The sequence below is a fragment of the Microtus oregoni genome, unplaced genomic scaffold (genome assembly GCF_018167655.1).
Source record: "Microtus oregoni isolate MIOR12 unplaced genomic scaffold, Mior012 000011F_ref0000422, whole genome shotgun sequence".
In the NCBI taxonomy this organism is placed as follows: domain Eukaryota; kingdom Metazoa; phylum Chordata; class Mammalia; order Rodentia; family Cricetidae; genus Microtus; species Microtus oregoni.
This window is the reverse complement of record NW_024543070.1, coordinates 34,074,201-34,092,138: the sequence shown is the minus strand read 5'-3', so window position 1 is coordinate 34,092,138 and position 17,938 is coordinate 34,074,201. Positions and strand designations below refer to the sequence as shown.

At 37.2% G+C, this 17,938-nt stretch overlaps 1 protein-coding gene across 1 annotated transcript; it reads right to left on the bottom strand.

The window, feature by feature from the left end:
- Positions 1-1,004: 1,004 nt before the first annotated feature.
- LOC121453185 (sperm motility kinase X-like) lies at positions 1,005-2,804 on the bottom strand. Its single transcript, XM_041659720.1, has one exon. It carries the CDS (start codon positions 2,802-2,804, stop codon positions 1,005-1,007), a length of 1,800 nt encoding a protein of 599 aa, XP_041515654.1.
- Between the last annotated feature and the right edge of the window lie 15,134 nt (positions 2,805-17,938).

Sequence of the window (17,938 nt, the reverse complement as noted above, 5' to 3'; positions counted from 1 at the left end):
CACCAGGGAAATCAAGCAATATTCACCTTGCAAACTGGAGCAACATTCCAGGATTTCTTCTATAGTGGTACCCATTTTCTTCCTGCTTGCTGTCACTTTCCTGGTAGGAGGCAAAGATGGTTGTAACAAACATCCCACATTAAAGACCCCTTCAGCAACAGCTAGAATGAACCATCATGCAGTGGGAGAGTCGCCAGTGACAAGAGGGAAATGGATACAGACCGCCTGCTAACACATTAAAAAGGAAGGGGGAAGGGAGAAGGAGATTCACCTCTCTCCAGTGTGAAAAATCATCTCCTTTGGACTTAACCTTGAAGGGAAAGACCAAAGAATGAGTGCTGAAGTTGTATATCTGGCACATTGGAGCTCCTAATTCAAGGGTATCTTTAGGGGGAATTGTGGCAGAGGGCTTCTCTCTGAAAAGGACGCTATTGAAGGCCAGCCATTAGACATACCTCCTGTTAACAATCGTTGTCTCTGGAAAAGCCTGTGGTAGATGAAAGCTTACGACCCCCTGTGCTGGACTTCTCTGTTGGAGTATAGGACACTCTGTCATCTGGATTTCCTGCACGGCTCCCAATTTGTCTATCTCAGTGAAGAAAACTGCTAACCCAATGTCTCATCCTCTACATTGATTCGATATGTAATATGATAATGACATATGGAAGGCACAGTCTTAAGAACTTGGAACTATATCTTTCAGAGTCTTGACTCTTATATCCTTCTGGATCATCTGTTTCAGTTGGCTCTTTTTCTCATACTCTTTCTCGGTCTTTTCAGTTTTCTTCCCTCAAAGCCTTAGATGATCTATAATTCTTTCTTCCTTTATCCAACACTACTTCTGGCTGCCTCTACAGCCTCTACTTCTCAACCATTAAAGTCTACGTTAGCTTAAACAATTCAGGTTAAAGGTGGTGGAAGAGTTGCTTTTGAAATAAGATTTCCTAATTTACCTAAACTAGCTATCATGTGATGGTCGCAAAGGACATTATAAAACATGTAGATTAATAAACAATGATGTGCATCTTGGGCACCCCATTTAGCTGTGTGTGCGCACCTGCACTGCACTCTCCTTCCAGTGGTGCCTCTTCCTTCTGAGAAACATGGCTTTTTTCTGAGAGTGGCAGACAGCAGCACAGAAATCTCACACAATTCCCAATTCTCTTTTTAACCCTCTTCCAGCCTTTGGACAGACTGCTGGCAGAGGCTGCACTTACATCTTTGGGAAGGATGCCTTTTAAGTTGTTCTTGGATGTTGTCTGAAGAGAAGATCTCTGAGTTCCAAGGGTTTCAATAGTGTTCATACCCTGAGGTGTCTCCCGTTCCTTTCTTACAGAGGGTGTACTCTGAGCATCTGAGCTATTCTTTGGGGTGCTCACTTCCTGGGGTTTCTCACAGGACAAACACTGTGCAGAAGAAATGCCCTCAGAGACTGGGCATCTTGAGGACCACTCCTTGCAAACCACGCTACCTACTGCCAGACTTCTGCTCAGGAGAGGAGTAAACTCAGAAGGACTTGTGGGTACTGGGTGGGGAGGATTTTCTTCCTCCAGCAGGCAGCACAGGGTGGCAGGCATGCTCAGGCTTCTGCCCCCCTGCTTGCTTGAACATTTCTCATCATGCCCCTGATGTTCAACCTGCAAGGCGAGGGTGGGAAGGGCAGGCTCACTCACTCTCCTCTTAGGAGGAAGGGACATGAGAGGATCTGCTGATGACACAGCCACACAGGCCTGCAAGGAATTAGTGATAGATTTAGTGTGGTCCTGAGGTGATCCATGGTTTAAAATGAGGTATGTGGCCATGATGTTATTGAATTTTTTCTCACGTAGACAATCATTAATTGCCTTGGGATGGTAGCCCATACCCCACATAGCCATCACAATGCTGGGATTTGGTTTGTTACAGAATGACTCTGAGGATGATGGGAGTTTCCAAAATTCTTCCCTGTCTCTGATCCACTGGTGCTGCCTAATGTCACATATTGTGGGCCTCTGCTCAGGGTTCACAGTGAACAAGTGCGCAATGAGGTGCACAAGCAAACGGTTTTGAGAGAGTGTGTAAGGAATATAGTATATAGGATTCAGCATCACTTCCTTCATGTCTGGATAGGTTCTTGCTTTGAATGGGAAGCTCGCTGCCAACATTGCATATAAAACCACTGCCATGCTCCAGATATCAACTGCCCTTGCATCATACTCTGTGTCATAAAATAGCTCTGGAGCACAGTATTCAATTGTGCCACAGAATCCCTTGCACTTCTGCCCAGAGCTGACTCTGATGGCCAGGCCAAAGTCACACAGTTTGATGTTTCCTTTGCCATCAAGCAGGATGTTATCAAGCTTGATATCCCTGTGTGCGATGTCATTATCGTGGCAGTAGTGCACTGCACACACAATCTGGCAGAAGATGTGTTGGGCCTGTGTCTGCTGAAGAGGACCACCCTTCTCAATGAGCGTGACTAAATCGCCATGAGCAGCAAACTCCAACACCATGTAGGTGTGGTCTTTGCTGGTGATGATGTGGAAGAGCTTTATTATGTACGGGTGGTCTAGTTCTTTCATGATGTTGAGTTCTTTCCTATTATTACCATCACTCTCCTCACCATTCACAAGGATTTTAACTGCGACTTTCATATTTGTGAGGCGGTGGCAAGCCAACTTCACCTCAGCAAAGGCCCCTTTGCCGAGGGTATTTAGCATGACATAGTGATCTGTGATGGTCTCCTCTTCATAGGTGCTGGCAAGGGCCAGCTGCATGCTCTCCTCCTCTCTGTTCTTGCTAGAAAGGTTCTTGATAATTTCCATGCCAACTGAGAAAACAATGAGAATAAACCAATTAAACCAGATTAAAAACAATGAGAAGTAAGTCAAGGGGTAAAGTTTTTATCTTTCTGTTTCTTCATGGACAAGTGTGACAGATGCAAACAACCTTGCAGTGAACTTCTTGGTCATAGAAAACAAGAATATACCAAACTCTAAAGAAATACTGAGAAACGTATTGAAGATGAGAACTAAACTTAAAGAAATAGACCAGAGTGAACATTGCAACGGCATAAATGCTTGATTATTGAAAAGAACAAGCAAAACAGATGCAATTTTACCAAAATTGATCAAAAAAGAGAAAATTTAGTTTAAATTTATAGTCAAGTTTTGGTCTTGTTATAGTAAATATTGCTACTTCTAAAAAATCATTTGGAAGACATTTTTTGGGCAACTAACAAGGGTTTTATTTTGGTATGGATAAGATATCCTATTTATTTTGTAAACATATCTGAAGATAAAATGAATTTTAAAATCTATGCAAACCAAACCGTTTCTGAATAAGTCATTAGGAGAAATTTTGAATATTTATTCATTGTTAAGTTCTTAATAACCTAATCAATGGAAATCATAGAATTACAAAAACATTGGAAAAACTCTTAGTATAAGTACATAGTACAAATAGCAAAGGAGAATCAGGATTCTTGCAGAAATAACAAAATTGGAGAGAATAAGAAAAATTATGAAGCATAATTTGCACGTGTTGTCCCATGCTGAGGAAAAGGAATGTCATTTCTAAGAAAAACATTTACATTATTAGATTTTAATGTAATCCTTTAGCAGTCTATGCCATCAAATATACTTATTTTTCCTGTCACGAATTGTATATTTTACTCTGAGATAGTTTGGTGAATATAATGATATCACTCTGGTTAACACCATAATGAAAAGTAGTCTTTAAATAATGTGGTATATCATTCTGTGTTAGTCACTTGCTTTCATGAAAACTCAACTGATAAAACATTTTTCAGAAATCTATTGTGTCAATCATACCTTTTAATTATTTGTACATTTACAACTTGTTTTTAATCTTTAATTTTGTAATCTTTCAATAATTTTGAAGGTTTTATACATGTTCATTCAATTTACATTATTATATTCTTCTCCTTTTAAAGTTCTGACATTGTTACTTTGAGGGCAGGTGTAACAAGGGTGATGTTTCCTGATAACATATAAATAAATGTCCCAGTGTTTCTGTATTCTCTATGTAGAGATAAAACAAAAAGTCTACATAGTAGTTGACAATGTCAACACATTTCTCATTCCAATTCCTCAAGTTTCCTAGTACTGTTACCTTTTATTTTTTAACAGTAAAATGAATTTTTAATTCTTCTCTCTTATGTTCTACCCTGACATGACTTTTCACATTCTCCCATGCTCCATTCTCTTCTTCCTCTTCCCCCAGACATACCCTCCCTTCATCTCTTCTCAGGAAAGGGCAGGCCTCCTAGGGACATCAATGAAACACAACATAATATGCTTCTGTACAACTGTGCACATACTATCATATCAAGGCTGAACTCAAAACCTAGGAGTAGCGAAAGGTACCTAAGTAGGCTGAAGAGTTAGTGACTACCTTTCCCACTGTTAGGAATCCCACGGTAACATCAAGGTTATGGGAAATAACATATATACAGAGCATCTAGGTAAGACCCCCATCCCGCAGGCTCTTTAATTTCTTTTTTTCTTTTTTCTTTTTTTTTTAATTTATTAATTTTTTTATTTTTTATTTTTTTAAAAATTTATTTATTTATTAAAGATTTCTGTCTCTTCCCCGCCACCGCCTCCCATTTCCCTCCCTCTCCCCCAACCAAGCCCCCCTCCCTCGTCAGCCCAAAGAACAATCAGGGTTCCCTGCCCTGTGGGAAGTCCAAGGACCACCCCCCTCCATCCAGGTCTAGTAAGGTGAGCATCTAAACTGCGTAGGCTCCCACAAAGCCAGTACATGCAGTAGGATCAAAAACCCATTGCCGTTGTTCTTGAGTTCTCGGTAGTCCTCATTGTCCGCTATGTTCAGCGAGTCCGGTTTTATCCCAAGCTTTTTCAGATCACAGAGACAGAGTCCCTAATTTCTTTGAGCCACGATGAGGACCAGTCAGTTGATTTTGTAGGCTGACTAACCTGGTGCTCTGATCCTTCATTTGGAAATAATTTGAAAACTTATGTTCCTATGAATTGTGAAACTGGAGCAAATGGCAAATTTCTAAAGATGTGTAACCTCTCAGAAATCAAAAGTTAGCATGTAAAAACTATGCAGATTAGTAATAAGCATGATAATTCAATATTCTTTGGAAAAATCCCTCCAAAATCATTTGTTTTCATTGATATAATTGGGTTCTTTTTCATACCAGAAAATAGGCCCCATGAAAACCACAATGCTCACCTCTACTGCCAACGCTACTGCAATGATGCAATGTTATTGTTATGCGCTATTGTTAAATACAACACTCATTTTTATCAACCAACATGGAGTTGTTGACTGGTGCTTCAACTGCTAGAAGACTCACCCCTGCTGATCAGCACTCATGATACAGAAATGTATTCTGCATTCTACTGAAGAAAAAGATAATCATCATCATCCAGCTATAAACCCTAAGCCAACAGTGACCCATTAGCACAACGGACTGGAGCAATATTGGAATAAGTACAATGGCAGTAACCAGTCACTTTTTGATTGGATTTAGGCCCCTTCAGGACATGGACGCCATTACTGACACAGCTCACGTGGGCAAGAAACCGAGCAGATAGTTCTTAGGCTACAGGAAAACCTGCTACTATTATTTTGCAACATAGTGAACAGAATGATTTTTATTGACATACTGTTATACAAATAGATCAACGTCTCAAAGAGCACACAGCAGTGAAGCCGTTTCTAGTGAGCGATGTATCTAACCCTGAGTCTTATAACAATGTAGAGCTAGTGTGAAGTTTTGTAATACTCAGTTCCAATTGGAAAGCTTTGTGAAAACTTTCCCTTGAGTTTCAGGGAGCTGAGGTAGTCAGAAGAGGAGGCAGAAAGATACTCAGGGCCAGATGTAGTAGAACATTCCACAAAAACAAAAAAAAATTGATGAACACATGAACTGAAAGAGACTTCAGCAATACACACAAGCATGCAACCATTCAAGCCAGATGAGGGCTCTGTCATTGAAAATGGGAAGTTGAAACAGGGTTCTATCCCCAAACAGGAAAACATCAGCTTTTGTTCCCTAATGGGAAAGAAGAAACAGTTTCCTCCAATGGATTCTCACTGGGTAACTTAACCACTCCTCCTGGTAGGATACATGCACTGGAATCTATGTCAAGCACAAATGGACTCTACTGAAATGCAGTAGACTTTTGGACTCATTGTCCTTTTCTGGGGACATTTTATAGGTCTTAATTCCTTATTTAAATTTTTCTTTCCTTTTCTTATAGTAGAAAGTGAATAAGGACATAGTATACTCTAGATTGTATGGGAAGATAGGAGGGTGTTGGGGAAAACTGGGAGGGGGAAACCAATCAAAATATATTGCATTGAAGACTTTCAATAATAAAATGTCAAGAAAATGAAAGACTGATATGAATGCCCTCATGTGTGGATTTTTCCTGACTTTCAAAAAGAATAACTCTAATATTTGTCCAAGTGTTCAATAAGGACGAAGAAAGAGACACTTTCCAACACGTTCTACATAGCCTACAGGAGCCTACTACAAGAACTGGTGATCTGAGCTTTCCTCCCTTGATCCCACATGTTGTAATAATACCCTGAATTCCATCCACAAATTTTCTTTAGACTTTCATAAGTGTGTGTTGTAATATACTTGTAGATAAGTAAGTAAATAGAGGAAAATAATCTAAATATAAAATAAAAAGAAATTATAAACCAGCAGTCTATTTTCTTAGACATGAAAATCCATTCAAAGTACTTGAAATTTTCCTGCAAGTTCAACAGCACATGAAACCGGCTATGTTCAAGCTCAATCTCAGTTCATTACTGAAGAACAGAAGGACAATTATAACAGAAAAGGTGACAAATAAACATATGAAGAGGATACAGTTTACAATGCCTACAGCTCCAATAATCAAATTTAATCAATTACCAGAAAACAGCTGCCACTACAGATGACTTTGCTATTTTTGACAGGCCTGACACAAAATGTAAATTTTGAGGGAATCTAAAACATGCTACTGAGGACACAGAAGAAAACTGTGGTCATCCTGGGGCGGTCCACAGTCATGGGACCTGGGTGTCTCAGCTGGTACAGACTCTTTAGACAAAGGAATGATGAACAGAGTCCTAGGTAGCTCAGAATCCAGGCTTGGGATCCTCATTCGTCAACCAGTAGGAATAAGGGCTCATGACCAAATCTGCACTCCAAAGTTGTTTTGACGGTGGAGAGAGGGAGAGGGAGAGAGGGAGAGGGAGAGGGGGAGAGAGGAAGGGATGGAGGGAGAGAGAACGGTGCGGGTCCCATTAAAACAAAACAGCTTGGAAGACAACAGTCAATCAGGTTATACCTGGTGTTGTTTGAGTAGATCAGAATGACCTCCTCCAACTTCGCGGGTTCATATACTCTCTGTAGGTACTGCCTCTGCCACTGCTGTCCTTGATGTGAAAGTGCTGCCTTCAACCTTCCAGGACTAGCATCAACTGTATGTTAGCTTTGCTCGAGCTCTGCATCTGCATCATGCTCTGTGACCCCATTGGTCACATGTACAGAACTGAGCCAATCAGATTGGATAGACAATCGGGACTCTCTCATTGGTCAGGTTGAAATCTGTGACTTGTGTCCGCACGAGAATGCTTGGTAACACACTTTGACTGCACGTGGGGTCCTGTAAGAACAGAATTAGAGCAAAAGGCTTTGTTTCTTTGTGTCTTTTGTGTAGGGACATCCTAGCTAGTCAGCATCACCAGCACGCTTCTTCTGCTTGAGGATTGCCTTTCAGTTGTGAAAATGGACTTGGTTTCTGAAGGTGCGATTTGTGTTCAGTCTTTTTCTTGTCTTTCCAAGGTGAAAGGCTGTATTTGTACACTGTTGTCTTGTGAACACCCATAAGCGCAACATCAACAGGACCCCAGGAATTCCTGTCTTCAAAGAAAAAATAGTCTATAACGTAAAATCAGGCTCTCTTAAAAATTGCTCACCATGTCTTGAGTGCATGCAAATCTTTCTTTAAGAGCCCTCTCCTTTCCTTAATACCAGTGTTTCAGGCTGTGTAAAAACCTTTACTTTATAAACTTGAAAGTTACATCATCAATTAGTCATGGCTTGTTATACCGACACTGATCATAAATAGCCTAAAATTAAAGTAATACTAAACACAACCTTATTGAACCACTATTTTCCTCACTGAATTTCCTCATTTCTTGCACTCATTTTGTTATGGGACATTTTAATTCATAAATTTCTATTTCTCATTTGTAGCAATTTCTCCAATTTATTCTACAATTTGTATGTTTTCTAGTACACTGAGGAAACATAGTCAATCTCTTCGTGAACTTGTGTCAAACCTGGATGCATTTTGCACATTTCTTCAGTATTCGTGCCCAATCTGAAACCAGTTTTCTAAGACTGTTCATTTTCATGTGTGTTTTGTTTTTTAGATTGTCACTTGTAAAGAATGTATGTAATTCTCTCCTTTCAACTTGTTTCATTTTTGTGCCAATAGATGATACCTAGATGTGTGTATGTGTGTTTATTTGTGTGTTTGTATGTGTACTTGTGTCTTTGTGTGAGAGAGAGAGAGACAGAGGAAATGAGGAGAGAGAGAATTCATATATGTGGGCCTTTAATGTAGGACAGAAAGAAACAAAAGGCCCTGAACCTAGCCCTACGTGTATTTTCAGGGATATATACCATAGGTTTGGTTGTGTATTCAAAGCAACTTATCAGGAAGAAAAACTTAGTCATCGGTGACTTTCACTCAGAGGAAAATACATTGAATGTCTTGCCACCTACCAGTTTATGTTTATGCAAGTTGTCTGTAAGGGATAACAGGCACAACACGGTACATACTAGTGCATTTATGTGTGTGTACATGCATGGAGGTAAGTGTGTTTATGTGTGTGTTCATGGGTGCTCCAGTTGTTATGGAGGGAGCACTTCACATGACCTATCACCACTCGTGTATGTGTGTCAGTGGCTATAGAAGAGAAGATTCTGAGCAGTACCTGGTACCAAACTATCATGTGGTGGTTGTGGCTATAAGGTTATGAAGATTCTTAAGTCATGACACCTAGCCCTGCTTGTAAGGCTTTGGTCGGGAAAAATAGGAAATGTAGCAGTACCTGGCATCATGATCTTGTGTGTGTCTAGGAGGCTTTGACTATGAAACCTTTCTCTCTTTCACAGTCATGCACTTTTGTTTTTACCTTCTCTCTCTCTCTCTCTCTCTCTCTCTCTCTCTCTCTCTTGTTGTGTGTCTTTAAATGTGTTATTAGATGATTCATGGTTTGGAAGTCTGCTGGTCCTGGCATTTATTTATTGTCTGTGTCTGTTTGTGAATTTGGCTTAAGATGAGGCTATAACTAGCTGAATGTGATCCCCTTCCATGTATGTGTCTGAGAGGCTTTACCTGTGTAGGGGAAAATGTCAAAAAATGATATAGCATATACTCATGTGTGTGTTTGTGTATGTACCTGCTGCAATAGAATAGTTAGTACCTACCTGGACATGAGGTCTAGCCATGTGTGAGGAGATTTTGGTGTAAAGGGAGAGATACCTAACAATACCTAACACTTACACTTTTATGTTCATGATTGCACGCATGTGTAACTTTATGAGCCTGTGTACTTGTCTGCGAATATGTAGGTTGGTGTGTGTTTGTGTATATATTATGTTGAGCATATGAAAGTCTTGATACATTCCATTTTAGGTGTAGCTATAGTGATGCATGAGCGTATGCTGTCAGTCCCTGACACACACAAACATTCATGGATCAGGATTAGATTCATCTACTTATAAATTGCCTTACAGACAAATAAATACACACACACACACACACACACACACACACACACACACAGTGCCTACAAGTCACAGCAAAAAATCTACAGCAAAGGACAGCCACTTTATTCCCAAAACAATAATGCCCCAAACCCTTGTCTTTTGGTTTAGCCTTTACTACATCCCTTGGTTTTGATGAGTCACTCGTGAAAAAGCAGCTGAGCAGTTACTGTATAATGCTGAGGTTTGTAGCAAGTTGTGTTTTCTATAAAGTTAGCATGAGATGAATTGTATTTTCAACAATGATTTACTTCAAATGCTACCTGTTAAGCTTCAACTTATCAGCCAATTTTGAATACAGAAATGTTTTATGTTATTTCTAATTATGAAACTTTGTATGTGTGTGTGTTTGTATGTCTGTGAGTATGTGTATATAAGTGAGATTGCACTAAAATTTTATTTTATTCATGTTATAGAATGTCCATGTAATTTTATCAGGAAACACATACCACCAAAACAATAACAAAACAAAAGTAAAAAGAAAACAGCACACCTACACCATGCGAAGAAAGACAAGTGCTGAATGTCAAAGCTGAGTAAATACTATCTACAGTATTTTGGTCTTTTGTACTGTGTTCCTCATTCTGAAATCACCTGGTCAGTTGTAGCTATCTTTGTTTAAGTAGCCCTTTTCTATGAGAGTTTACAAGTAACTGTAAGGAAGCCATATTTCTAAGAGAAAAGTGAGTTAGATGCACAAACTAAAGAAGTGTTTAGATGGTTTGGAAGCCATGATTCGCACCTGGGGAGGTGTCCTAGGAGTCAAATGCCAATAAGAACAACACCTGCTTTTAATGGTTTTTGACTGATATTGACGACACATTTAGAATACCTAAAGGGTGCTAATGATGCTAAATATTTCCAGGCTCCTACTCAAGGGTTTCACATTTGAAAGCACTCCAAAAGGAAATTATACTCCCCTATTGTGACTTTCAGCATGTAATAATATAAGTTTTGAGCTCCAGTTTCAACAGATATATCATTTGTGACTGAGAGTAGAAAGGCAAGCATGCCCAGAAGGACTGCTGAGAAGAATCTGTGGAGACAATAAAGCAATCATCCTTTATTTAAAAAACAGGGTAATGCAAAATGGGGAGTTTCCTTGGTTCACTTTATGGAGTGGTTTTCTTTCAGAACATGACTAATGATTCAGAAAAACATCTCACTCAGAGCTTAGAATAGACTGACCTTCGGATGCAGAGCAGTTCTACAGCAGTCCATGGCAGTAACAATGCAGTCAAGACTTTTGGAGAGCATCGAAGGTCCAATCATGAAACACTTTACATAAACAAGTGGGAAGGAGAAATAAGACAAGACACTCAGAAGGGATCCATAATCTCTTCAGTATTCATAATTTTCATTACACGTTTATCTCATGCAAAGAATGCACTTTTGTGTATTTGTCATCTCCTGTATTATCTCCCATGTGTTACCCAATATAGATATCAAACAGAGATTACAAGTTTACCAATATATCTTTGAAAGGAAACATTTGTGTGTTTAATTTTCCATGCCTTCATTAGGTGAAGTTATTTTTAAAATTGACTAAATGGCTTGTGGGCACAAACTATAGATTAGAATGTTTGCAAAATGAAGGTGTGGTGTATCTGGGCAAGTATATTAGAAACCAATCACTTAATTATTTACTAAGGTTTCTGATATTGACAAAGCTCTTGATTATAATGTTGCTTAGCTACAGTGCTAACATGCTCATATGTGAGCTTCCAGATTGGTCCAGAGAGAAAGGTGCAAGATTATTTTGGTCTTTACAGAAACCAAGGCTTCACACATCTGACAACATTTTATTCAGGACACTGAAATGAAACAAATGTAGAATCATTTCCATTTATAGCTTCACAACTTGCTTGTTAGTGCTGCAAAAGAACAGGGTGTTATGATAACCATTTGATGTTTATTTTAGGTGTGCATTATTCTTATGAACAATTTCTCAAATGTAAAGCCTGATTACTCTTTCAGCACCATCGTGTTAGGGTTGACTCAGTGGAAGCTTACCCAGAAATATTATCTCTAAATGTTTAACATAAAAAGTTAAGGCCTCTAATATTCATTTAAGCATTATAATATCGAATGATATCAGGAACACATTCAAAACCTAGAATATACAGTCTTAGAGTTTCTACTTTAAGCAAATACTACCGAAGTCTAAGGAAACGACCTCACCTAATGTAATGCCTAGATCAAACCATCAGTGTGGGTCTTTTTAAGGGAAACTGTGATGATCAAAATTCACTTGCTGTAGTTGCCCACTTTAAATTCTTGCTCCAGTAAAATCAAAGAGTTTAGACTTCCTTATCCCTATGCTATTTTACTTTAGAAACGTGGAACATTGCAGGAGACATTTCTTCTGCTGGAAATGCATAAGAATTAATAAAATTTAATTCAGAGTTATAGATAACTAAAAAACGTTCAGGGAGTCATATCATCTGACAAGATTATTACAAACTAATACATTAATATTAAAAAGAAATCTGCTAATAGTTTTTGAGTAGTTGATTTCTTAAGAGTGCTTAAGTAAGTTTCTATGATTTAAACTCTAATATAAAGCAGCATAAAAAGGGTTATGTACTTACCTAAACTTGCACCAGTAAGCATGAAGTTTTAAGTGTAGTAGAGTTTAAGTAACATGCTTAAATAATACATTGTTACCTAATGCCAAATGTCTAAGCTTATACTCCAGACCCCTCCTTTCTCAATCAAATTCACAGTGCTAAGTAAACACTCTCACTCTTTGAAAAAGATTAAACTAAAATTTTCAATTTTGCTTCAGAATATTGCATCCAGTCCTTAGTATATTTCTGAATAGATACATAATTTCACTTCAGGGGGATTGGAAATACACATAGTGCATGTTAGGCTCAGTCTGTCAATATCATGGGGGAACTTATTCTTCTGATTTGCTTTAAGTAAGTTACCTGGTTGGTTAATCATGAGAAGGACAACTTACTCCTCTGCCAATATCATGGTGAATAATTTTCCACCTCAGAACATAAATATTGTTTTTCTTCATTCATAAAATATGCAATATAAACCTGACAAAAACAGTTAATTTGGAAAAAAAAGTGAAGGATTTTTCTTTTAATTTTTACAACTCTTGTAAAATCATGTAGGAAGCTAAGGAATTCAAAAGGAAACAAAAAGAAAAGCATTTTGAACATTCTACTTCACCAACCCCCAAAAACATCTGGGTCTCTATATTCTACAACCATTTGCAAGGCTGGGTTATGGGGGAAATAAAGCATTAACACTTGTGCAATGATGAATCTAATGAATTTTTCCTTTGATGGTGTTGGCACAATTTAATAGATGCTGGGTAGTTACTGCAAAAATGATCTTTTGCTTGAAGACATGACTATTGATCACTATTAACAAATTCCCATTGAACTGGAAACTCACTCTGAAAGCTAAACTTGTATATTATTTAACTCCAATCTTTCACATTCTCCTGCTACATATGCAGGGTTTCTCTTCAATTTTTCAGATTCTTCTCGGTGATTCTGCACAATTATGAATCTCTCACAGAGTTTTCATAGTGTTTTTTATTCCTTATTTCATAGCCACATTGAATTTCATGAAATTTTTATTTGAAGATTTAAAGATTGGAAAATCATTCTGGCTAGAATTTTTTAATCAAGTCAGAGAAACGTCTCAAGTATTTATCTATTATGTCACTCAGAAACATTTAATCTCATTAAAATGCACTTTAGGAAAATTTAATGATGATGAGTTTTGGGCTCCTGACATCTTTTCTTTCACAGATGTAACTCTTTCTTCTTTAAGTCAAAATATATTTAGATAAGTGAAATTTAATATGTATTTTTGATTCTTGATCAAAATTTTAACAGAAAAAAATTATATTCATTTTAATTGATGTTTATCAGTTTCCTGTTTATTGTGTTATGACTAAGTATAAAAAACAGAATGCCTATACATGAGAAATAAAATGCCCACTGAAGAATATCACTCCTGTATTTGTGAGGGTTATAGAATTGCAAAAATGTTATGAGAAAAATAATGTTGCTATTTTATCCTGACATCCAAAATGCTTCTGCTTTGTAACCACCATCAAGTTCTCTCATTTCAGACATTTAATTAAATCTTGACATTGTTCTTCTAAATTAATTAAATTATATAATATATAATTTTAAATAATATATATATAATATATATTAAATTACATAAAATATAATTAAAAATAATATATATGTTGTTTCATTATCACTCATTGTCTACTTTAACATATGTACTTATGTGATAAACATATAATTTTAGGGGAAGTATCTTTGTTAAATAATAAGTTAAAATTTTGTACATGAGGCCAAACATGAGAATATATAAAATTGATTTTTCAAAAGTACCTTTTTCTGAAGGGGGAATATTGCTCAGTAGTTGCAACATTTTCTTTTCTAGTGAGAAACTAAGTTCAGAATCACATAGTCACACCAGGACTCATGGTGTGCACACATACTATCTTAGCACTCATATAGCAAGATGAGAAGTAGAGACAGAAGGTTCTTTTGGAGATAACGGGTCAACATCTTGTGTATGCCTCAGTGAACCATAGGATCCTGTCACAAACTAGGTGGGAGGCAAGCCAGTCAATACTGTGATAACCTTTTTACGTCATCTCATGAACTACAGTACTTCCCTACACTCACTGGTGCAGAAAAGTGCACAAGTACACACAAACACACATACACATGCATGCACACTCATAACACAGCATCCATCAAAATGAATAAATACAAAATTAAACAATGAATAAACTACCTTTTTATAGCCTCCCACTATTGGAACATGTTTTATAGAAATTAATAGTATAGAAGTGTGGCTGATTTCCAAAAAATAGCGAAAACAACTCTGGAAAGAAGTAGATAGAAAATGCTTGCTTTGAAAACCTTGCTCTGACTATCCAGATTTCAGTGAACAAGTTTAATTTCATTTTAAAGGAGGTGTACCTAGAAATAGACTCAAGAGAAATATAGCAACAAAACTAAATCTTTTATGTAATTTCATTTTTATTCTTAATGTTAAGGTATTTATCTGTCTGTTGAGTATTTAAGATGTAATTTCATGCCATGTTCAATGAGTGATTTATAATTCATTTTCTTCTTGTTTATGGAAGGGAACATATACTACTTTTATGATTTGAAAAAAATTTTTTCTTCAAAACACCACAGTGACAATATTAAGGTAAAATCCTTAAAAGAAGATGAGTGCTACCCTTATGTGGGTAGGACTGATGTCATCACAAAGAAAAAATAAAATATAACAAACAAATAAACAAAAAGGTTTAGTATAATATAGTTAAAGTTAAAGGCACCTGTTGGAGTAATAAATGTCTCACACACTTTTAAAACATGTTTATATTAAACATTTCTCTGAGTGCTTGCATGTATGTATATGCACCATGTGTGTGGCTCATATCCACTGAGACCAGAAGAAGGTATCATATCCTATGAAAGTTGAGTTACTGTTTGTTGTTATGTCCTGTGATTTGGATGCTGAGAAACAAACCTAGGCACTCTACAAGAGCACCAAGTGTTATTAATTACTGAACTACCTCTGTGGCACAAAATACAAGGCTCTTGATTGGTCAATGAAGGAAGAAGAGCTCAAAAGAAGTGGGAATTGAATGTCTTGTTTGCTCTGTTCCTTTGTGCCACATTTAAAAGTGTTAGCGTTATTGTGTGTACGTATGCATATAGGTTTCTTTATGCATATCTGCTCGAAGATGGCATTCAAATATTAGCTGCCCACACATCTAAGCAACAGAATAGGTATCTCTCATTTCTCTGTAACTTTAATGTCATTTATAATTATTTGTTACGTAGACCAGTAACTGTACAGATTAGGTGGGTGAGCACCACATTCACAATTAATTTTCTTGCCAATGCTAATAAATGGAGAACTGCAGACATAGAAATAGCCACTCAGTTAAAAGCAATTTTTCCTACTAATTATCGAGAGCTCAACACTTTTCTAGCTACTGTATAATATATTACTAATGCTATTCATTACCTTTCAACAAAGACATTTTATAAGGTAGAAATCTTAGTTCAAACAAAGCCATGCTGATTGTGAATAGAAGCAGTCTCCCCCTCCCAGAAAACTCTTTCAAGGCATAAAAGGCAAAGAGAAATGTGCGTTATAAAATTGAATGAGTTGTCAATTGACCAGTAATTCTTGTGCTACTTTCCACAGGGCAAAATGAAAAATTCTATAAGACTGAAGAGCAGGGGAAAAAAAAAAACATAAAATTGGTGTGGATTCTTTCACTGGGTAAGGGAAAAAAGTGCTGCAGACAAAGGAAAGAGACTTTGGACTTGAAATATAATGAAAGTGATTTTTCTGAACAGATGAAGCAGATGGCATTTACAAAAGCAACTATACTTCGTGAATAGTCCAGAGTTTTCTTTGGTTCTCTTCTTTTCAGAGAACATAACACTTGAAAGTGCTCTGGGTCTGAAGTGGATTCCCAGTTCTCACTCCTGTGGAAGCAGCTCTAATTTAACCCTTGCAATTTAAAATACACGAATTTTGTCAACAGTCACTATTATTTTTGTTGGGGATAACGTGAGGAAGGAAATCAGGTATACTTATCACTGAGGCTATTTGTAAAAAAAATACAAAAAAAAGACAAGAAAACAAAAACTTAAAAAAGAAATTTAAAACTGCCCTAAAATAAGAATTCTCTATATTAATACTTTTAGGAAGTCCAAAAGCCTTTCAAATTTCCTCTCTAAGTGTTTAAAATCATTCAGGTCACATATGCAAGCAGGCTTACTTTACCATGAGACAAAACTGGGGTAGCTATTATAAAGAGTGGTTAATTTTAGTGACTTTTAGACACAAATGATTAGGAATATTAAGGCTTTTTTTAATCCAAATAAACTAAGCCATAATAGATAGTTGCAACTTTTGTGTCTATATCAGAGACAATTGATTAAAACCAAAAAGGAACAGTGTGGGAGTTCCTGAACTGCACCTCTATGTACCCCACCCTGTCACCCAGGCTGTACTTTCCAGAGGACAGTTTTCAAGCTCACGATTAATTTTCATAATTATAGGAAATTGCTACTCTAGCTTAGAGCAGTAGTTCTCAACCTAAGGGTCTTAACCCCTTGAGACTGGAACTAAACTAAACTTTTACAGGGGCTACATATCAGATATCCTGAATAACAGACATTTACATTGTGATTTATAACAATAGTAAAATTAAAATTATGAAGTAGCAACAAAAATAATTTTATGGTTGGGGGTCACTACAGAGGAAATGGATTAAAAGCTGGCAGCATTAGGGAGATTGAAAACTACTTCTTAGAGTAATAACAAAATTAAAATGTTTTAATCCCTAGACATTCAGGTTTTTAATTCTTTCTGAATTAACCCCCAGAAAACTCATTCATTTTGCTCATGCACTTCTTAGATAGACATGTTTGAGTCCACAATTTATTTCATGATCAGATATCCCTTCCTCTACTCATTTAATGAATCCAGCTCCCTGCCATTAACATGTCAGATTCTCCCCCAGTCATCATGCCACTCCCCTCCTGACACTGGCCCTGCCCTTATGTTCATCTGAGAAAAAGGTTCATTCATCATTTTTGAGAAATGTGACTCACCCTCAAACATGTATTTTCTCTATTGCAACCAAGTCACCATCAACATTCTTCAAATAATATATGTATTTTCTTAAAGCCCCTATTGCTGGATTCCTACTATATATCTTGAGCTTGCCCACCAAAAGCCTATAGAGACATTTGAATCTATGCTATGGCCCAAAGATGGTTCCTTGTAAGGCTTGTTTTCGCAAAGAATAGATCATCTAGATATTTTCATATTCATTTACATACCATCTTATTATGTATGAAAACCAGCAATAAGCCATTGGAAAAAGATAATTTGAGAAAGAAGGATGGAGGAGGGTGGGGACAAAAGAGAGACAGAGAGGGAGAGGGAGAGGGAGAGGGAGAGGGAGAGGGAGAGGGAGAGGGAGAGAGAGAGGGAGAGGGAGAGAGAGAGGGAGAGAGAGAGAGAGAGAGAGAGAGAGAGAGAGAGAAAACAGAAACTGCTTAGCTCTGGCTGGCCTTAATCTCACTGTATAAA